General features: G+C 43.5%; 1 protein-coding gene across 11 annotated transcripts in view; it reads right to left on the bottom strand.

Annotated features, from left to right (window-relative positions):
- The window catches only part of Ankrd44 (ankyrin repeat domain 44), a 340447-nt gene that overhangs the window by 33004 nt on the left and 290790 nt on the right, over window positions 1-16653 (bottom strand). For all 11 annotated transcript variants that reach the window (XM_045147141.1, XM_045147142.1, XM_045147139.1 and 8 more), the window contains exon 17: window positions 4275-4346. In XM_045147141.1, coding sequence (XP_045003076.1) covers window positions 4275-4346 — 72 coding nt within the window. The remainder of the gene's footprint in view (window positions 1-4274; window positions 4347-16653) is intronic.

Below are 16653 nucleotides of genomic sequence, written 5' to 3'. Positions count from 1 at the left end.
CTGATAATCCATCCCATGAACACCACTGCCTGTTCACTTGTAGCATTTATTCCCATCTGTCATGCTGTGCATTTATTTGTTGATGCCTCCTCGATGGAAAACTGTGCAAGGACAGAGGCTGGCTTTGCCTTCCTGCAACATCTGCTCCTAGCTGACTGCTCAGTCCCTCTTTACAGTCTGTGTGTGTTGAAAAAGAGAGAGATGTTCATGTTAATAATGACAAGAATGAGGTGAGCCAATGGCACCTGGCTGCTCAGGCTTGCTCTAATTGCATTGCACACTGTAACTCACGCCATGCCACAGTGGCCCAGGCGGGGTACTGCATTCTCATCTCTAAAGGGTGGGGAAACAGGGCACACGCAATACGTGAGGTGCTGGGTCAACGTGACACAACTAACAAGTGAACAAAGTCAGAACAGTGTGCAGATCCTTAACTGAATTCACTCCCTTTACTTCACACGCGTAGAGCCATGTCCAGGTGAGCTGCTAATGAGAGGAGTGGCATCGGGAGCTCCCTTTGCACCCTCTCCAGCTCCTGCCAAGGCCAGTCTTCGCTATAGTCTTGCTACCCTCTCTTCCTGTGACAGAGAGCCCAGGGGAATACCAGACACACAGCAAGTATCCAGCAAATAATTTTTACTTTTGAAAAAAAAGAATGAGGGCTGGAGAGACGGCTTAGCGGTTAAGCGCTTGCCTATGAAGCCTAAGGACCCCGGTTCAAGGCTCGGTTCCCCAGGTCCCACATTAGCCAGATGCACAAGGGGGCGCACGCGTCTGGAGTTCGTTTGCAGAGGCTGGAAGCCCTGGCGCGCCCATTCTCTCTCTCTATCTGCTTCTTTCTCTCTCTGTCTGTCGCTTTCAAATAAAAAGAAAAAAAGAAAAAAAAGAATGAATGAGTGGTGACAAGATTTTTAGAAGCCGAGAAACCCTCTTCTCCCGCTAGTAGCAGGCTTGGCAGTTCGATCTGCCCCACGTTCAAATCATGAGGATTCTGCCTGAGATAGCCCCTTCCCAGAGGCCTTCCTGGGGACAACCTGGGCTACTTGTACAAGCGCTCAGCCTTGGGAGAACTTCGGCGGGCAGAGCTGATGGCGGGACTGGGGATTCAAAAGAGCAACCTTTGCAGCAACCTGTAGTGAGAGCCAATGGGTGTAAAGCTTTGCTCACACGAACATTCTGCCGTCCACCTTCCTTCCCACTCTTCTGCTACTTGCTGGGACAAAGACGGACGACTGACTTCCCTGAACTCAAACTGTGTGCGGAAGTGTCCACACTTTACACGTGTGTAATGGGTGTGTGGGGCTGGGCCAGAGGACTGAGAGTGGGCATCAGCAGGTGTGCTGGTGAGTGTGCAGGGCGACGAGCGGAGAGCAAGGGTTCCATGCAGCGTCACTGTCCCTGGAGCGTCGTGCCGGGGCCTAGTCTTCTCTCACCATGCGCGAATGCCCACCTGTGCCTAGTAATAAAACCCTCTACCAATTCTCCATCTCAGGTTTTCTGAAGAAAGTGTTCCTGTTTCCATGATATGAGTAAAATAGCATCACGGTCAAAGGTGACCCAGCCCCATCCCATGCTCTCTGAGTCCTGCCCTGGGATTTACAATGTCAAGCAGCAGCAACATGCCACTTTGTGGCCACAAACCAGGGCTCCCAGCTCAGCAGCACCTCCAGCAGGTAAGCTGGCGGGGGCTGTGCGTGACTGCCACCAGGCAAGGCTCTTTCACACAGGTGTTAATCACCAATGGGTAACAAGACACGGTCTGAAGCCGAGTGATGGTAGGAAGACGTCCCTGGTGAAGAGTTTGGGATGTGAAGAGGAAGCTTTCCTGGATGAAGGAACCATCTCTCTTCTCCCGCTCTCAGATCCCATCTGGCACAAGAGCTGGAGTCAGAGACTTTGCCTCAGAGCCTGACATCATTCTCACACACTTGTGTTCAAAACCCTGACAGGTTTTAATCACAGCATTTGAAAATGTGATATTTGATTATTCATAGGTTTAAATTCCTATGTCATTGTCCATAATCAAATCTCTTAAGCTGAAATGTTGCCTTTTAATTTTAAAGATGATTAAAGTCTATATTGATACTAAGTTAAATGGACTGTGGTAAAGACGATGGATACTGCAGCTGTTCAATTGCCCATATTTTACAAGTGGGGAGACTGAGGCTCAGGGAAGTGTAGTATGGTGCTCTGATTTAGCTGACCCCTATAAACTTAGGTATTCTGAATATTAGGTTCCTGGCTAATGGCGATTTAGGGTTTAATGCCTCTTGGAGGCAGTATATTATTGGGGGTGGGCTTATGAGTGTTATAACCAGCTTCTTCTTCCAAGTGTTTGGCACACTCTCCTGATGCTGTTGCCCACCTGATGTTGCCCAGTGGGTGATGTCCACCCTCTTCTCATGCCATCACTTTTCCCTGCCATCATGGAGCTTCTCCTCAAGTCTGTAAGCCAAAATACACCCCCCCCCCCAAGCTGCTCTTGGTTGGGTTTTTTTCTGCCAGCAACGCGGACCTGACTGCAACAGTAAAATTGGTGCTGAGAACTGGTATCGTTACTGCTAGATGCCTGACTGTGTGTGACTTTTGGCTTTTTGTAGCTTCCTTTTCTGCCTGAACTGCTTTGCAGGAGGATGTGGGAGAATTAAAAAACCTTTGTCTAAGAGATGCCTTGCAGTGCTGTAAGTACAGCTTGATGGACTATTCTGGTCAGAGTCAAAAGACATGAATGCAGTAAGAACTATAGACCGTGAGGCTTGGTTTATGAGGGTGAGAAAGAGCTTTGTTGAGACTGGTCTAGAAGCAGTTTGTGTGAGAAGCTTGCTGTTATGCCCATGTCCTGAGAACTTGTGCATGATTGCATTGCACAGAAATGGACTGATGTGAGCAGAGCGATATAGCACAGAAATGAAATATTTAGGCCTAAACTTCTGCCTATCCAGCTGCAATTGTATGAGAGGTTACAATCTTTGAGAGTGGGCCAGCTGACCTGCTTTGGGACAACAGGAAGAATTGCAGACTCTTTGGAAGGGTCCTGAATGTTGTTTTTCAAAGTCTGCTTTATTCCCCCCTGGATTAACAAATTGGCAGCCCAACCGGCATTATGGAGTATAACAAATGCAGGAAAGAGAAGGTCATTGAACTTGCATCATGATTTTGTATTTTGGAAGTGGCCATGGGCAGGCTTGTTGGATTACCTGCATGGAGATGCTATGGAGCCATTAGAATGAACTGTGGCTTGCAGTAGAGACCCATTGGAGATGCCAGGACTATGGGATGGCTGCTAAGGAGAGCTGCCAGCACTGGATGAAGTTTTCTAGGACTGTGAGTAGCCTAGCTGGAGGGGCAGAATTGGAACTCCAGAGACTTGTCACTGGTTAGAATTATCAGACTTGGAAACTTGACACTGGCTAGAGTTGTTGGACTTGGAGCTACAGAGTTTGATGTTTGCCCTGGTTGTTTTAAATATTTCTTTGCTATGCCCAATGCCATTTTTTGTAGTGTGAATGTTTATTCTGTGCCATTATGGGTTTTTTGGTTTTGGATTTTTTTTTTTTTTTTTTGGTATAATGACTCAGTTAAAAGATCTTGGGCTATGGGAATGTTTGCATATCATTGGGATTGTTTAAAAACTATGGGGACTTTTAAAGTTCGATGCATGCAGCATATTTTACATCATGTATGGCTATCAGTTGGTGACGGCCAGGGGCAAAATGTGGTTTGATTCAGGTGTCCCCTATAAACTTAGGTGTTCTGAATGCTAGGTCCCCAGCTGATGGAGAATCAATGCCACCTGGAGGAAGTGTATTGTTGGGGGCGGGTTTATGGGTGTTATAGCCAGCTTCCTCTTGCCAGTGTTTGTCACACTCTCCTGTTACTATTGACTACCTGATGTTGGCCAGGAGGTGATGTCCACTCTCTGCTCATGCCATCATTTCCCCCTGCCATCATGGAGCTTCCCATTGAGTCTATAAGCCAAAATAAAGCTCCCTCCCTCACCCCACCAAACTGCTCAGGTCTGGAGCTTTCTGCCAGCAATGCAAACCTGACTGTAACAGGTAGATAGATGTATTTAGGATCACCAGCTGGTGAAAATGGGACTAGAAGTCCAGGCAGCCTATCCTTCTGCAGCCTGTGCTTTCAACCTTGAACTTTAACTTTCATCACCACTGATCACTGCATTTCTTTCTATGCTATGTTTTATGAGCAGCCTAGCTCTTTGGAGCTCTTCTGATTCTTTTCATAACAAACAGGCAAAACAGCATCTCACTTACAGCTAAGTGGAGCGGACTCTTGGTAGCACCAGAATCTGATTCTTCAAAACCAGTGTTGGTTCTTTCCAAAAGCTGTGGAGATAAGAAGGAAACGGGAGTTGTAAGCCCAGTTTTGCAAAAGGAATTGTGCTTTTCCAGATACTAACATTGGCATAAATTTCTGAAGCTGTCTTTCTCATTTAATAAATTATGCAGCTTATCAACAACATAAGAAATAAAATACAGCTTATCTCAAACAACTCTTCAAACTGAATATTTAAGCCTCTAGATCACCTTGGCACTTGGTGTTCAAAAAAGACTTTCATATTTGAAAAGATTCTCAGCTTCAGCCCAGAAAATTAATGTATAATGAGTCCATGTTCACCTAGAGAATTGGTAATAATTAAAAAAATGATAATACCCAATGTTTATACCATTGCCAAATACCCACTTGCTGCAAATAATGTTGGAAAAGATAAGGTCTCCTGTTGTTATGAAGCTTATATGTTGGAAGAAAAAAATCATAGACAGACAAGTAAGCATACAGGTAAAATTTCTAAAGTGCCATCATGAAAATAAAATAGAGTAATGCATTATACAGTGACCAGAGGTTACTTTTGACCTATGGGTCAATGGTCAGGTAAGGCCTTTCCAAAGAGTAACATTTAAAGTGAGTCTTGAATACTGACAATTAAGTCAGATAAAGGTGTGGCATGTATTAGGGAAAGAAAATAGTCAATGAAATATATCAAGTGAGGATTCACATGGCAAATTCAAAAAGCAGAAAAATCAATGTGATCAGGGTATGGTTATGGTGAAGATGACAGGAAAATGACTTGCTCATGGATTACTGGTGGGAGAAAAAATTGTGAAAACCTTTTTGGTTATTTGTGCATACCTTTAACCCTAGGAACTAATCCTCAGAAATTCTTAGACCAGTGCACTGTGAGTGTTTGTAAAGAGGAACATTTATCCACTCAATGACTATTGCATGCCCATATGCTATGTGATGGACCAAGGGTTCAATAATTAAGTATACAAAGATCTGTTTTCTCACAGAGAAGGACATAGAGTAAAAAAGTAATATAGGTCATTTCACAATACAACATGCTACAGAGAAATGAAACACAGAGGGAGGGTTTGGAGGAAGTGAGGGAAGATCATTCTGCAACTTTAAGTAGGGTGACCAGGGTGGGGTCTCACTGGTCAGGTGATGACATGGTCTAGTCTTAAGAAAGATAGGAGAGATTTATAGACACCTTGAGGATAAATTAAGAACATCAAAGAGGGGCTGGAGAGATGGCTCAGGTTAAAGGCACTTGCTTGAAAAACCTGTGGTCTGTAATTGATCATCTAGTATCCAAAACCAGACACCCAAAGTGGTGCATGCCCTGGCATTACCACACTCTGTCTCTCTTTTTCTCAAATAAATAAGTTTCTTTTTAACAACAACAACAAAAAGAACATCAAGGAGGCTGGGACAAAGTGATGAAAAATGAGAATGCAGGGGAGGAAATGCAAGGGGAATGAGGAAATGTGGGGAAGGGTATCAAAGATCTTGGAGTTGTGGTCAGGATTTTGACTTTGATACCAAGTGAGGTGGAAATTCACTCGAGTATTTTGAGCACAGGAATTACATGATATAATGGAAGACTTTGTGTTGGCAATAGTGGAAGCAGAGACATCATTCAGGACCTGAAGCAGCAGTCCAGAAGAGAAAAGCTGTACTGTAGGCCAGTAGGGAGCAGCAGGGATGGAAACAGTTGGACTATAAATACACGGGGAGGCAGAATCAGCAGATCCGACAGACTGAACGTGAGTAAGAGAAAAGAGAAGCCATGGATGACTTCTAGCTTGGGTCCTAAGAAAATGGAAGGATGGCCAGGTTTAGTGGCACAGGACAGTCATCCCAGATACTTGAGGGGCTGAGCCATTAGGATCACAAGTTCAATGCCATATTGGGCTTCAGAGTTCAAGGCTAGTCTGGGCAATTTAGTGAGGCTCTGTCTTAAAAAAAAAAAATGTGGGCTGGGGAGATGGCTTACTGGTTAAGGTGCTTGCCTGTGAAGCCTAAGGACTCATGTTCGACTCTTCAGATCCCACGTCAGTCAGACACACAAGGTGATTCAAGAGCGCAAGTTTGCGCATGCATCCAAGGTGGTGCATGCATTTGGAGTTCCACTATAGTGGATGGGGCCCTGGTTCACCAGTTCTCTCTCCCTTCTATCACATAAAAAGAAAAAGGCCAGTGTGTTGGCCTTGCTTCAAAAGTAAAAATTTCAAAAAAGTATAAGGAGGGCTGGTGACACAGTTCAGTGGTAGTCCTTAGCTCACATGTATGAGGGTTTAGATTCCAAGAAGCACCACAGAGAAAATAAAATGAAATTGGAATGGTACAGGTGCTGTGAATTGAAATGTAGACTGTGAGTGGAATACACGAAAGGGAAAAAGTAGAAATTTGGCTTCAGATGTGTTAAATTTGAGATGCTTAGAAAGTATTTAATTTAATTAGGCTTCTTGGGGCTAGGGAGACAGTTCAGAGGTTAAGGGCTCTTGCTTACAAAGCCTGCCAGCCCAAGTTCAATTCCTCAGCATCCACACAAAGCCAGTGGCATATACATCTAATGTTCACTTTCAGTGGCAAGAGACCCTGGCATACACACACACACACACACACACACACACACAAATAAAATAAATGACTAAAACTACATCTTAAGATGGAAGTGGTTTGGGGTTCAGGGTATTTAAAGCCATAAGACCTTATGAGATAATCAAGGAATACAGTAAACAAAGAAGAGACTATTTCCTAAGACAGAGTCCTGGGCCACCCTGTGTTAACAGCTGCAGACCAGGAAGAATCCAGAAGAAGACAGACTGAGCAGGGGAGCTAAAAGGAAAAGCACAAAAGTGGGAGGTTCTGGAAACCAAGGATTTCAATAGACAATCTGAACCGTCCCACCAACTATCCTCATGGGGGGGCTGGTGAGATGGGTCAGTGGATAAGGAACTTGATATACAAGAGTGAGGACTTGAGTTTGGATCCCCGGCACCCTCACTTGCTCACCACAAACCCAGTGCTTGGGAGACACAGACCTGAAGGAAGTTGGCTAGCTGGACTAGACAGCTGGTAAGCTAGGTTCAAGTGAGAACCCCTGCCTCAGTAAGTAAGGTGGACAGTGACTGAGGAAGACACTTGACATCGGCCTGGGGCCTCCACATGCATGTTCCCCCATCACACATGAACACATGCACGTGCAATGCAGTAATACACACTACTCACCTAAGCAAGCAAAAAAACATTCACAGTCATAAAATGTCAAGTAAAATGAGACCCGAGAAGTTACCACTGAGCTTAACAAAATGGAGAAGGCTATTGGTGTCTCTGATAGAGCAGTTTATCAAGACACTATATGAAAATAAAGAATAAAAGGAAACAAATAGCAATTAGGATGGATTAAATAAACTGTTGTGGTATGTGTTGCCCTTTCTGATCAGTTGTCCTTATTTATCTGGCTTTCACAATTTCCTATATGTAGTGATGTATCCAAAAGGAACACAAATCCAACATCCAGAGACTGGACAGACATATGGAGTGTGAACATCCACTCTAGCCTGCTGGCTGGTGGCCTTGGACTGTCCTATATTGCGGAGGCTGGACAATTCAAAATGACATTCACCATGGGCTTCAGATGGGCTTTAGCGTCTGCCAGTGAAATGAACTAATGTGAAGTTTTGCAGACAAAATGAGCAGAGGAAATGGCTCACAGCTGTGGCTGTGATCATCTTTCAGCTTCAAAAACACAGGTCATCAAACAGTGAGCGTGGGGAAGCAAAGATGCGGGACATCCGCTGCCGGGCAGTGTGGGTCAAGCGAAAAGCCTGGGGCTCCGGGGACCACAGCCGCGGCTTAGGACTGTCCTTTCACGTCAGCAGCTGCGGTGACCACGGAGCCAAGTCCCTGCAGCAGCTGTCCTCAGGGGCCCTTTCTTGCTGATGGTGGAGCTGGGCGGCCCTGCCAGAAGTCCAGCGTTTCAGCTCATGCTTACTTCCGGTGGTCCAGCCTAGACTCAAGTCTTATAAGCCTTCCATATGGTCTTCTAAACACCCAGTTAATTTCATCTTTTTCTGCTTAAGAGAGACAGCGTGGTTTCTGGGTCCTGAAAATGGAGTCCATAAAGATTCTTGCAAAGGATTTCTTAATGAGCGAGGTGAAGGGACCACCTTTAGCACTCAGTCCCTTGAAAAGCCAAGCTTCCTAAAAACGACTTCACTCATTTTCCTTCTGAAAGTCTGCAAACTTACTATATGAAACACACACTTTAAAGCTATTTATATAGAATGACACTATTTACATTTAAAACAAAAGCCAGTACTGACAATACAGAAGCAGAGGACAGCACAGGAACATATCCTAAAATGTTTAACACAATAACCTAACCATAGGATTACAAAGGGTCTTACTTCTATTTCCTGACCTTTTAAAAAACATTTTTTTTTTTATTTATTTGAGAGGGAGAGGGAAAATGGGCAGGCCAGGCCCTCCAGCTGATGCAAATGAACTCCAGATGCATGCGCCACCTTGTGCATCTGGCTTATGTGGGTCCTGGGGAATCAAACTTGAGTCCTTTGGCTTTGCAGTGAAGCACCTTAACTCCTAAGCCATCTCTCCAGCTCTTTAATTTTTTTTCTTGCAGTGAATGTATATTGTCATTGTAGTAAGAGAACATATGATTTCAAATTTATAAATAATACAGTATTAAAAATTTAAGTTTTTTGTGTTTTGTTCCCTAATAGTGTGAAAATAGAATTTGAAGCTTAAATAAATAGGATACACAGAATAATAAAAACAAATTTAATTTTAACTTCAAAGGTACTAACCCTAACACCCACCTCTCTTACATGGCTGCAATGGAAGTAGCCTTAACTTCTTGATGAGGCTAGCAAACATCTGTTCTTTGTTTTGCAACATTATCACCTACAAGGCTTCCTGGAATTGAGCATGTGTACCAACTCTAGATCCTGTCCTAGACTGAACTTTTAATCAACGGAACAGAGATTCATTTCCCCCACTATCACAAACCTGACAAGCAGACAATATACTGTTTATAGCTAAATTAGGCATGTTCCTGTAACATGTATTTTGGAATAAGATTTTTCCACACACATAGTTTGAGTGTCCTACCAGCATGTGATGTGTTATTTCACTCATTCAGCAAATATTTGCTGAGTGCCACTTAGGTGCAGGACTGGAGTTTAGTACCAGAATTCAATTTGACCAGAGAGTGGATGTGGTTGCTGACCTGACAGAACTTAGAGCTAGTGGGGAGCCCACACAAGTTAACAGGTAATTAAAGCCATCGGGCAATAGCTAGGATGGAAAGTATAAGATGCAGTGGGAACCTAGGAATTATGACATAAAGTTAGGGCCAGAGACAACTCTGTAAAATAATATCTAGCCCAAGGCCTGGGAGATAGAAGTCATGTAGGCAAGGACAGAAAGGGATAATGAGGGCTGGAGAGATAGGTTAGCACTTAAAGCACTTGCCTGCAAAGCCAAGGGATCTAGGTGCAATTCCCCAGAAACCATGTAAACCAGTTACAAAAAGGGGTGCATGTGTCTAGAGTTCATTCGCAGCAGCTGAAGTGTCATTCTCTCTCTCTCCTCCCTCTTCCTCTCTCTCAAATAGATAGATAAAACCAGGAAAAAAAAAATTTAAAGAAGGGATAATGATGTACTGAGCAGAAAGAAGAGCATGTGAGAACATGGGAAAATTCTAAAACTTCCATCCGCCCATCATAGCCGTAGAGACAAGGGAGGAACAAGGAGTAAGGAGGCTGGAAATGTAAGCAAAACATAAATAGGGTATATGGTGACCGTCTAATTACTGTCCAGACCAGGACTTAAAAAAAATATTTTGTTCATTTATTTGTAAGCAGAGATGGGTGGAGGAGGATGGGCACACCAGGGTCTCTTGCCACTGCAAACAAATTCCAGATGCATGTACTACTTTGTGTATCTAGATTATGTGGGTACTAGGGAATCGGGCTTTGCTAACAAGTACCTTTAACTGCTGAGCCATCTCTCCAGCTCGTCAGTCCAGGACATTTTTGAGAGTGTTCTAGGAGAACAGCTGTAAACCCCACATCGAATAAGTACAGGTAGTCCATCACTAATGTGCTTTTGACCAGGAAAGAGGCACGGTCATGATCACTCCTGGCTTTTAAGATTAAAAAAGAAAAAAAAAAAACAGGCCGGCTGCAGTGTGAACAAAAACCACAGTGGTTCTGGAGGTTTGGAATTCAACCCTAGGAGCAAGGGCACCAGTAGACCAGTTAGGCTATTTCAGGGGTGGGGTTTCTATAACACACCAGTAAATTAGAGAGAAACTATGGTAGCCTGTACTGCAGAAGAGACGATGGAAATAGAAGGAAGAAGTAGGTATATCTAGGAGTTTCACTCATTCCCTTACTAATCCATTCAGTGATTATTTGTTGGGCATTGAATGAATCAAAATTACAGCTCATGCCATGGTTTCTACCTCCATAGATTTAGAAGGCGGATTGGGCATTTATCACTGGTTGAAGATTGAAAGGGAAAGATCACAGTCAGGGATGTCATCCATTTTTCTAGCTTTGGTAACAGAGGGGCTGGCAACATCTTCAAGATAAGAACCAAAGAGAACAAGCATGATGGTGGGAGAGAAGCAATGGATTGTAGGTTGAGGGCTGCTAGGTCATTCATTGGGAGATGTTCAGTGAACGAAGGAATACAAAGCATGAGGCTTACAAGACAGGCCTGTGTTACCATTATGGATGTAAGGATTATCAGCAATGGCTGTAAAAAAAAAGTACCCACTATGCACATGACTACTCAGGGATCATGTGTAGTGGGAGAAGGGAAAGAACTTGAGATATAACCCTTCCTTGAAATAGGAAGAGTTAAGGCTGAAGACAGGACAGAGAAGGAGGAGGAAAGCCGAGGGTGAGGTGGTGATGGGGATAGAAGATGACGATGATGGACCAAACGTTTTTGATATACGCCAGGAAGTCAGTCAAGGGTCTCCTGTGAATCACCTCCATCAAGCCTCGTGTCGTCCATTAGGTAACCTGCTCAACAGCGCCAGTAAAAGACAGATCAGGGGATGGAACCCAGGTCTAACTCAAAACCTATGTTCTTTTTTTTTTTTTTCTTACTGTTTTGCACGTACACACATGTGTATGTGTTCATTGTATGTGTGTGTGTGTCGAGGTGTGTGAGTGAGTGTGTGCGGGCACGTGGAAGCCAGAGTGGATGCTGGGTGTCTTCCATGTTTGCTCTCATGTTTGTTTTTACTGAGGGAGGGTATCTCACGTGAGCCCCGAGCTTGCCCGCTAGTCCTGGGGGTTCTCTGTCTTTGCCTCCCACGTGCAGGGATTACAGCTGGAGGCCACACCCACCTGGCATTTAAATGGCTCCTTAGCCCCCAGTCCCCATGCTTGTGTGGCAATCGCTTCATCCCCCGACCCCTGCCCCCAGAGCCCACGTTCTTTACTCTATACTACAGTTTTCCAACGAAAATGTTCCTTGGCATTTCACAGAAATCAGCAGGGATGGTGAAAGGAAAACAAAAAAATTCCTGTGTGTATTTTAAGTATGCAAACCTTGTTATGCCTTTTAATCTTTGAGACTTCCCTGTTTTCTAAGGAGCAGTAAGTATTTATCTCAGCTCAGCAGCAATCATAAGGGGCATTAATTGGAATCTGGCTCCTTTAAGTATTCCCTCCCTGTAGTGATGCTTCTTTGTTAGTTCAAAAGACAACATGGAGCTAGCGGGGAGCAAAAACACTTGGGAAGCCATTGGACTTGGTGCTGCACACACCAAGCCCAAGGATAAGGCAGCTCAGATACTTTGTTTTGCATAAACTCCTCCCTGCAGGCATACAGAGCCAGGGAAAATCAGAGAGCTCCCACCACCATTCATTATTCAGCTTGTGGTCTGAAATATGTCTGGGAAATAGCACTGCTCTGCTCTATAGGGATCAACCTCCTCAACCTACCTCATCAAAATCAGAAATAAAATGGCTCTTTTGAAACCCAGTTATAGCTAAGAGTGCAGGCCAAAGCAGTGAGTTCTTCACAGAACGCTTGCAGTCATAAATCAGGGGATATAATTTTATATATCTAATATAAAACAAATTAACTTAACTTTCCCATAAGTATACTTCCAATTAATATATCCTCAAGCTTATCAACATTTGCACAGCCCATGCATTCGCAATGAACTGTACTCATAAATCCAATGTTGTAAATCCAATATGTACATATTCAATATTTCACTAAAGATCTCTACTGACACAATGAAATTTGCGCCTCATCCTGAAAACTGACTTGGTCCTCTGCCTCAACACTCCAACAGTATGTCTGCCTAAATAAAAGCTTCATCTAGTCTTACTCGTCATCATTTCTAAAATCCTGGGACGGCTTCTTTCCTTAATCGATCCGTCATGAAGCTGCTGTGAAGATTAGCTATCCCTCCGTTGACTCTTCTTAGGAGCATCAATTTGTCAAGACTCCTTTTGGGTGGGGAAAAAAAAGATCTGGGACTAAAGCCACTTCCAAATCCTGCTGACAAAGACTGGTTAGTGAGCAGGAAGGGAGACAAAGGAGGTACACAGAATTTCAACCACTTTGGTTGGCTTAAAGAAGTAAGAGGTGGCTGGGATGCTTAGTAGATTAAAAAAAATTTTTTTTTAGATGAGGTCTTCCTATATTACTCAGGCTGATCTGGAGCCCCTGGGCTTATACTATCCTCCTGCCTCAAACTCCCTAGTGTTGTGATTGCAAGCACCTCCATGCCCAGCTCTCAGTATCGTTTACAACCTCAGAAGATTCATGAATTTGAGATCACAATTCCCAGGATATTCTTTCAAATCTGAAGGCATTGCCGCAGGCCTGGAGAGCTCAGCTAAACAGCATTTCAATGCCTTAGATGAAAAGGCAGCAAGCGTCACAGACTAAATGTAAGCTGCTTTTACAGAGTGTTCCTATAATAATAAAATCAAGAACAAATAAGAACTTGGGGGTAAACTGACTAGCTGAGGGGTTAGCAAAACCACAATCTCACTAAAATGTGTGAAGAAACACATAAATATTACACTTGAGCTGGAAACTCAAGCTTCATAAATAGCATAAATTATGACTGCCTATTTAAAAACATGACAGGGAAAAATTCAGGGGTCCCAAGAGACTTCAAGCTGAGTGAAACCAGTTTTAAAATGTGCTATTTAAGAAAACAAAAACTAAGTGTGGCCCAGACTGTAAAAACAGGAAAATACAGCCAGCGAGTCTGGTTGTTTTTGGTTAGTCTGCGACGCCACAGCAAGTGTCCACAAATAAGGCTAAAAAGAGCTTGAAACCCATCAGAAAAGGTCCACTGGGACCGTGCCAAGGTGACGCTCTGAGGAGAGCTTTGGAAATGGCTCTCTTGATCATGTGGCAGCCAGGCCGAGAAGGTAGGTGTGAGCTTTCACACCTGGGAACCAGGATAGGGCTCCTGGAAATTGGTACCTCTGTCAGAAATTCTATTTCACATACCACATGTCTGTGCTTAGGAATGAAATGCTATCCAAGCCACAGTACGGCTGTTTTATGGTCAGTGGTGCTGCCAGTGTTAGATTAACCAGGGTGGGTCCTGACCTTGGATTCAGGAGGGTGACTAAGTCAGCAGAAGTTCCTGAACACTCCCTGTGTCGACACCTCCCCTGCAAAGCATCCAAGGGGCAAAGCTTAGGAGATCCCAGAGGCCTTTCACTATCACAGCGGACATGACATGCCAGGTCACATGGACAACTGGGGGCCCCAGGCTGTCTGCCCAACCACAGATGCTCTGCTCAGCTTTGCCGGCCAAAACCGGTTTCCCCATGTGGGCACACCAGTAACAGTACTGAGGGTCTCCTTGTAGCTCAGCTCACCACTTTGTAGCTATTAGAAGAGTCTGTGTTGCTTGAAATTGATATTAACAATTAGCAGAATTCAGAGTCTAGAAAGGCATGAATCTAATGTTCTTTGATTCCTGTCTCCCCTTGCTCACCACCCCCAATTCCATAAGTGAGGAACCATTAACTCTCCACAGTTGTGAGTCAAGGTCTCTATAATGTTAAGGGGCAATGACGTGAGTTAAGGAGAGCGCTTAGTTAGATTAAGCCTCCACTTCTCCTTGGGAGCTGATTTTGATGACTCTGCTTATCTCCTCCCTCCAGTGTGTATTCAGTTCCTGGTGATTTCCTTGCCAATTAACAGGCAGAAGAGCCTGCCCTGTGTGTACAGAAAGGCTAATGAGACCCACAATGAAGATGAATGCAAAGGCAAGATGGAAAATGCATGGGGTTCAAAACCATTTTGGAAGAGCTCTGAAAATGTTCAGATATTTTGGCCCAGTAAATCTACCTCAGACTCTACATTCTGACAAAGTTTACTATTCAGTAGTCAGGCAGTATAAGCTAAATAATAGGACAATGGCTAAATAATAGTGCTCTAGTAACTGAATATGACTTAGCCATTACAAATATTCACCAGGGACTGGGGAGGTGGTTAAAGGTGCTGCTTGCAAAGCTGGTGTGGCCTGGTTTGATTCCCCAGTGCCCACAATGTGATGTATGCAAAGAAATCAAAAAAATGTTTACCAGAAATGATGGATGTGGAAAGGATTATACAAAGTGAGGTAACCCAGGCCCAGAAAGCCAAACATCACTTGTTCTCTCTCATATGGGATTCTGGCTACAAATGATTCGACTTCTATGTGAGTAGGAATAAAACGCAGTAGCAGAGGCCAGTAAGTGAGAAAGGAGAGATAAAGGGAATAGAAAGGAAGGGGGGACTTAATAAGATGGTATTGTATATATGTAAGTAGAAGAATAGATCACAGAGGTGAAAAGGCCTGAGGTCAGGGAAGAGACTGAGTAAAGGAAAGGTGGAGGGAGGGCTAATCAAAATCTAAGAGGATATAAATAAATCATATGGAAACCTAATTTTTTGGACAATGAAACATTCAGGAGCCATAGATTGTTACTAGAAATTTTTCAGTGCCAGGGATGGGATACCTTCCAGTGGGTTGTTGGCTAGGGAGGTCTCTGATGCCCCCAAAACATTACAGGCCATTGCTGAGGTCCTTGGTTTCCCACCAGGAATAGATGGTAAGACTCTATTGCTGAAGACTCCACATACTTGGGCTGCAAGGTCACTGAGAAATCCTGCTGGAACTGAACTGATAACCTCCTCCATGTAGACCAGCTGACAGAAAGCTGGAAAAAGCTATACTACATGCAATTCAATGGGAGAGATACTCTCAGTGGAGATACTCAGCAGTGGACACTGAAAGCCTTAAATTGTCCAGCTGTGTCAAATGAGCCACTGGGTTCAATAGTGGCATGTCTGTTATGCCTAATTGGACTTAAGGCCTACTTCATGGGAGGGAATACATTCCTGATACTGAAAACTTACAAGGGTAGTCATGAGCCCTAGGAGTGTAACGTCTGCTGCTGTCTGGCTAAATGCATATACTATGCTCACAAAACTGCCCAGTAATCACTTCTCTTAATGCTCATACCCATATATTAATGCTACTCTCACTTTTAGTTAGAGAACCTTGTCTTTTCAGATGGCAGTGACCTTGGGATGACTCAGAAGGCACCATGGTGCTGAGAAGTGACAGAGGAGTGCTCCGCACTGCAATATCTCTATCACACCTTCCAAGGGTCAGGGTCCATTGTGGAAGAGGTGACAGAAAGAATGTAAGAGCTAAAGGAAGGGTAGGACCCCTTACAACGTGTTCCCCCCAGACACAAAATGGCCTGAATATCCATGACCTTGCAGTGCCTGACACTACCTACACAAGACCATCATAATAGGAGGAAAAGATAATGACATCAAAAGAAAAGAAAGAGTGATTGAGAGGGGAAGGAGATATGATGCAGAGTAGAGTTTCAAAGGGGAAAGAGGGGGGAGGGAGGGAATTACCATGGATATTATTATTGTCTATAATTGTGGAAGTTGTCAATAAAAAAATAAATCAAAAAATGTTTACCAAAAGTTTTTAGTGCCATTGAGAAAAGATTATGACATAATACTTTTTGGGAGAAAAGGTCTATGTGTTAAACATAGAGTAGAGGTATAAAAATTACAGAATGATAGGTAGTAAAATGTTACTTTAAAAATCCTAACTTGAAAGTGTAAAAAGCTATGACAATTGGAGAATTGCTTAAAATAGAGTGTTTTGAAATAAAGCAAAATACAAAATTATCTTTTGATGCTGTTCAACATGGATATATCCTGATCTTATAAAAATACATGAAGACATATGCACAGGAAAAAAATCTTATACAAAACTATATATTCATGTATATATGTAAAAAGTGTGTA

This window comes from Jaculus jaculus, chromosome 4 (genome assembly GCF_020740685.1).
Source record: "Jaculus jaculus isolate mJacJac1 chromosome 4, mJacJac1.mat.Y.cur, whole genome shotgun sequence".
Classification (NCBI taxonomy): Eukaryota; Metazoa; Chordata; class Mammalia; order Rodentia; family Dipodidae; genus Jaculus; species Jaculus jaculus.
Note: the sequence above shows the minus strand (reverse complement) of the source record. Positions and strands in the feature narration are given on the sequence as shown.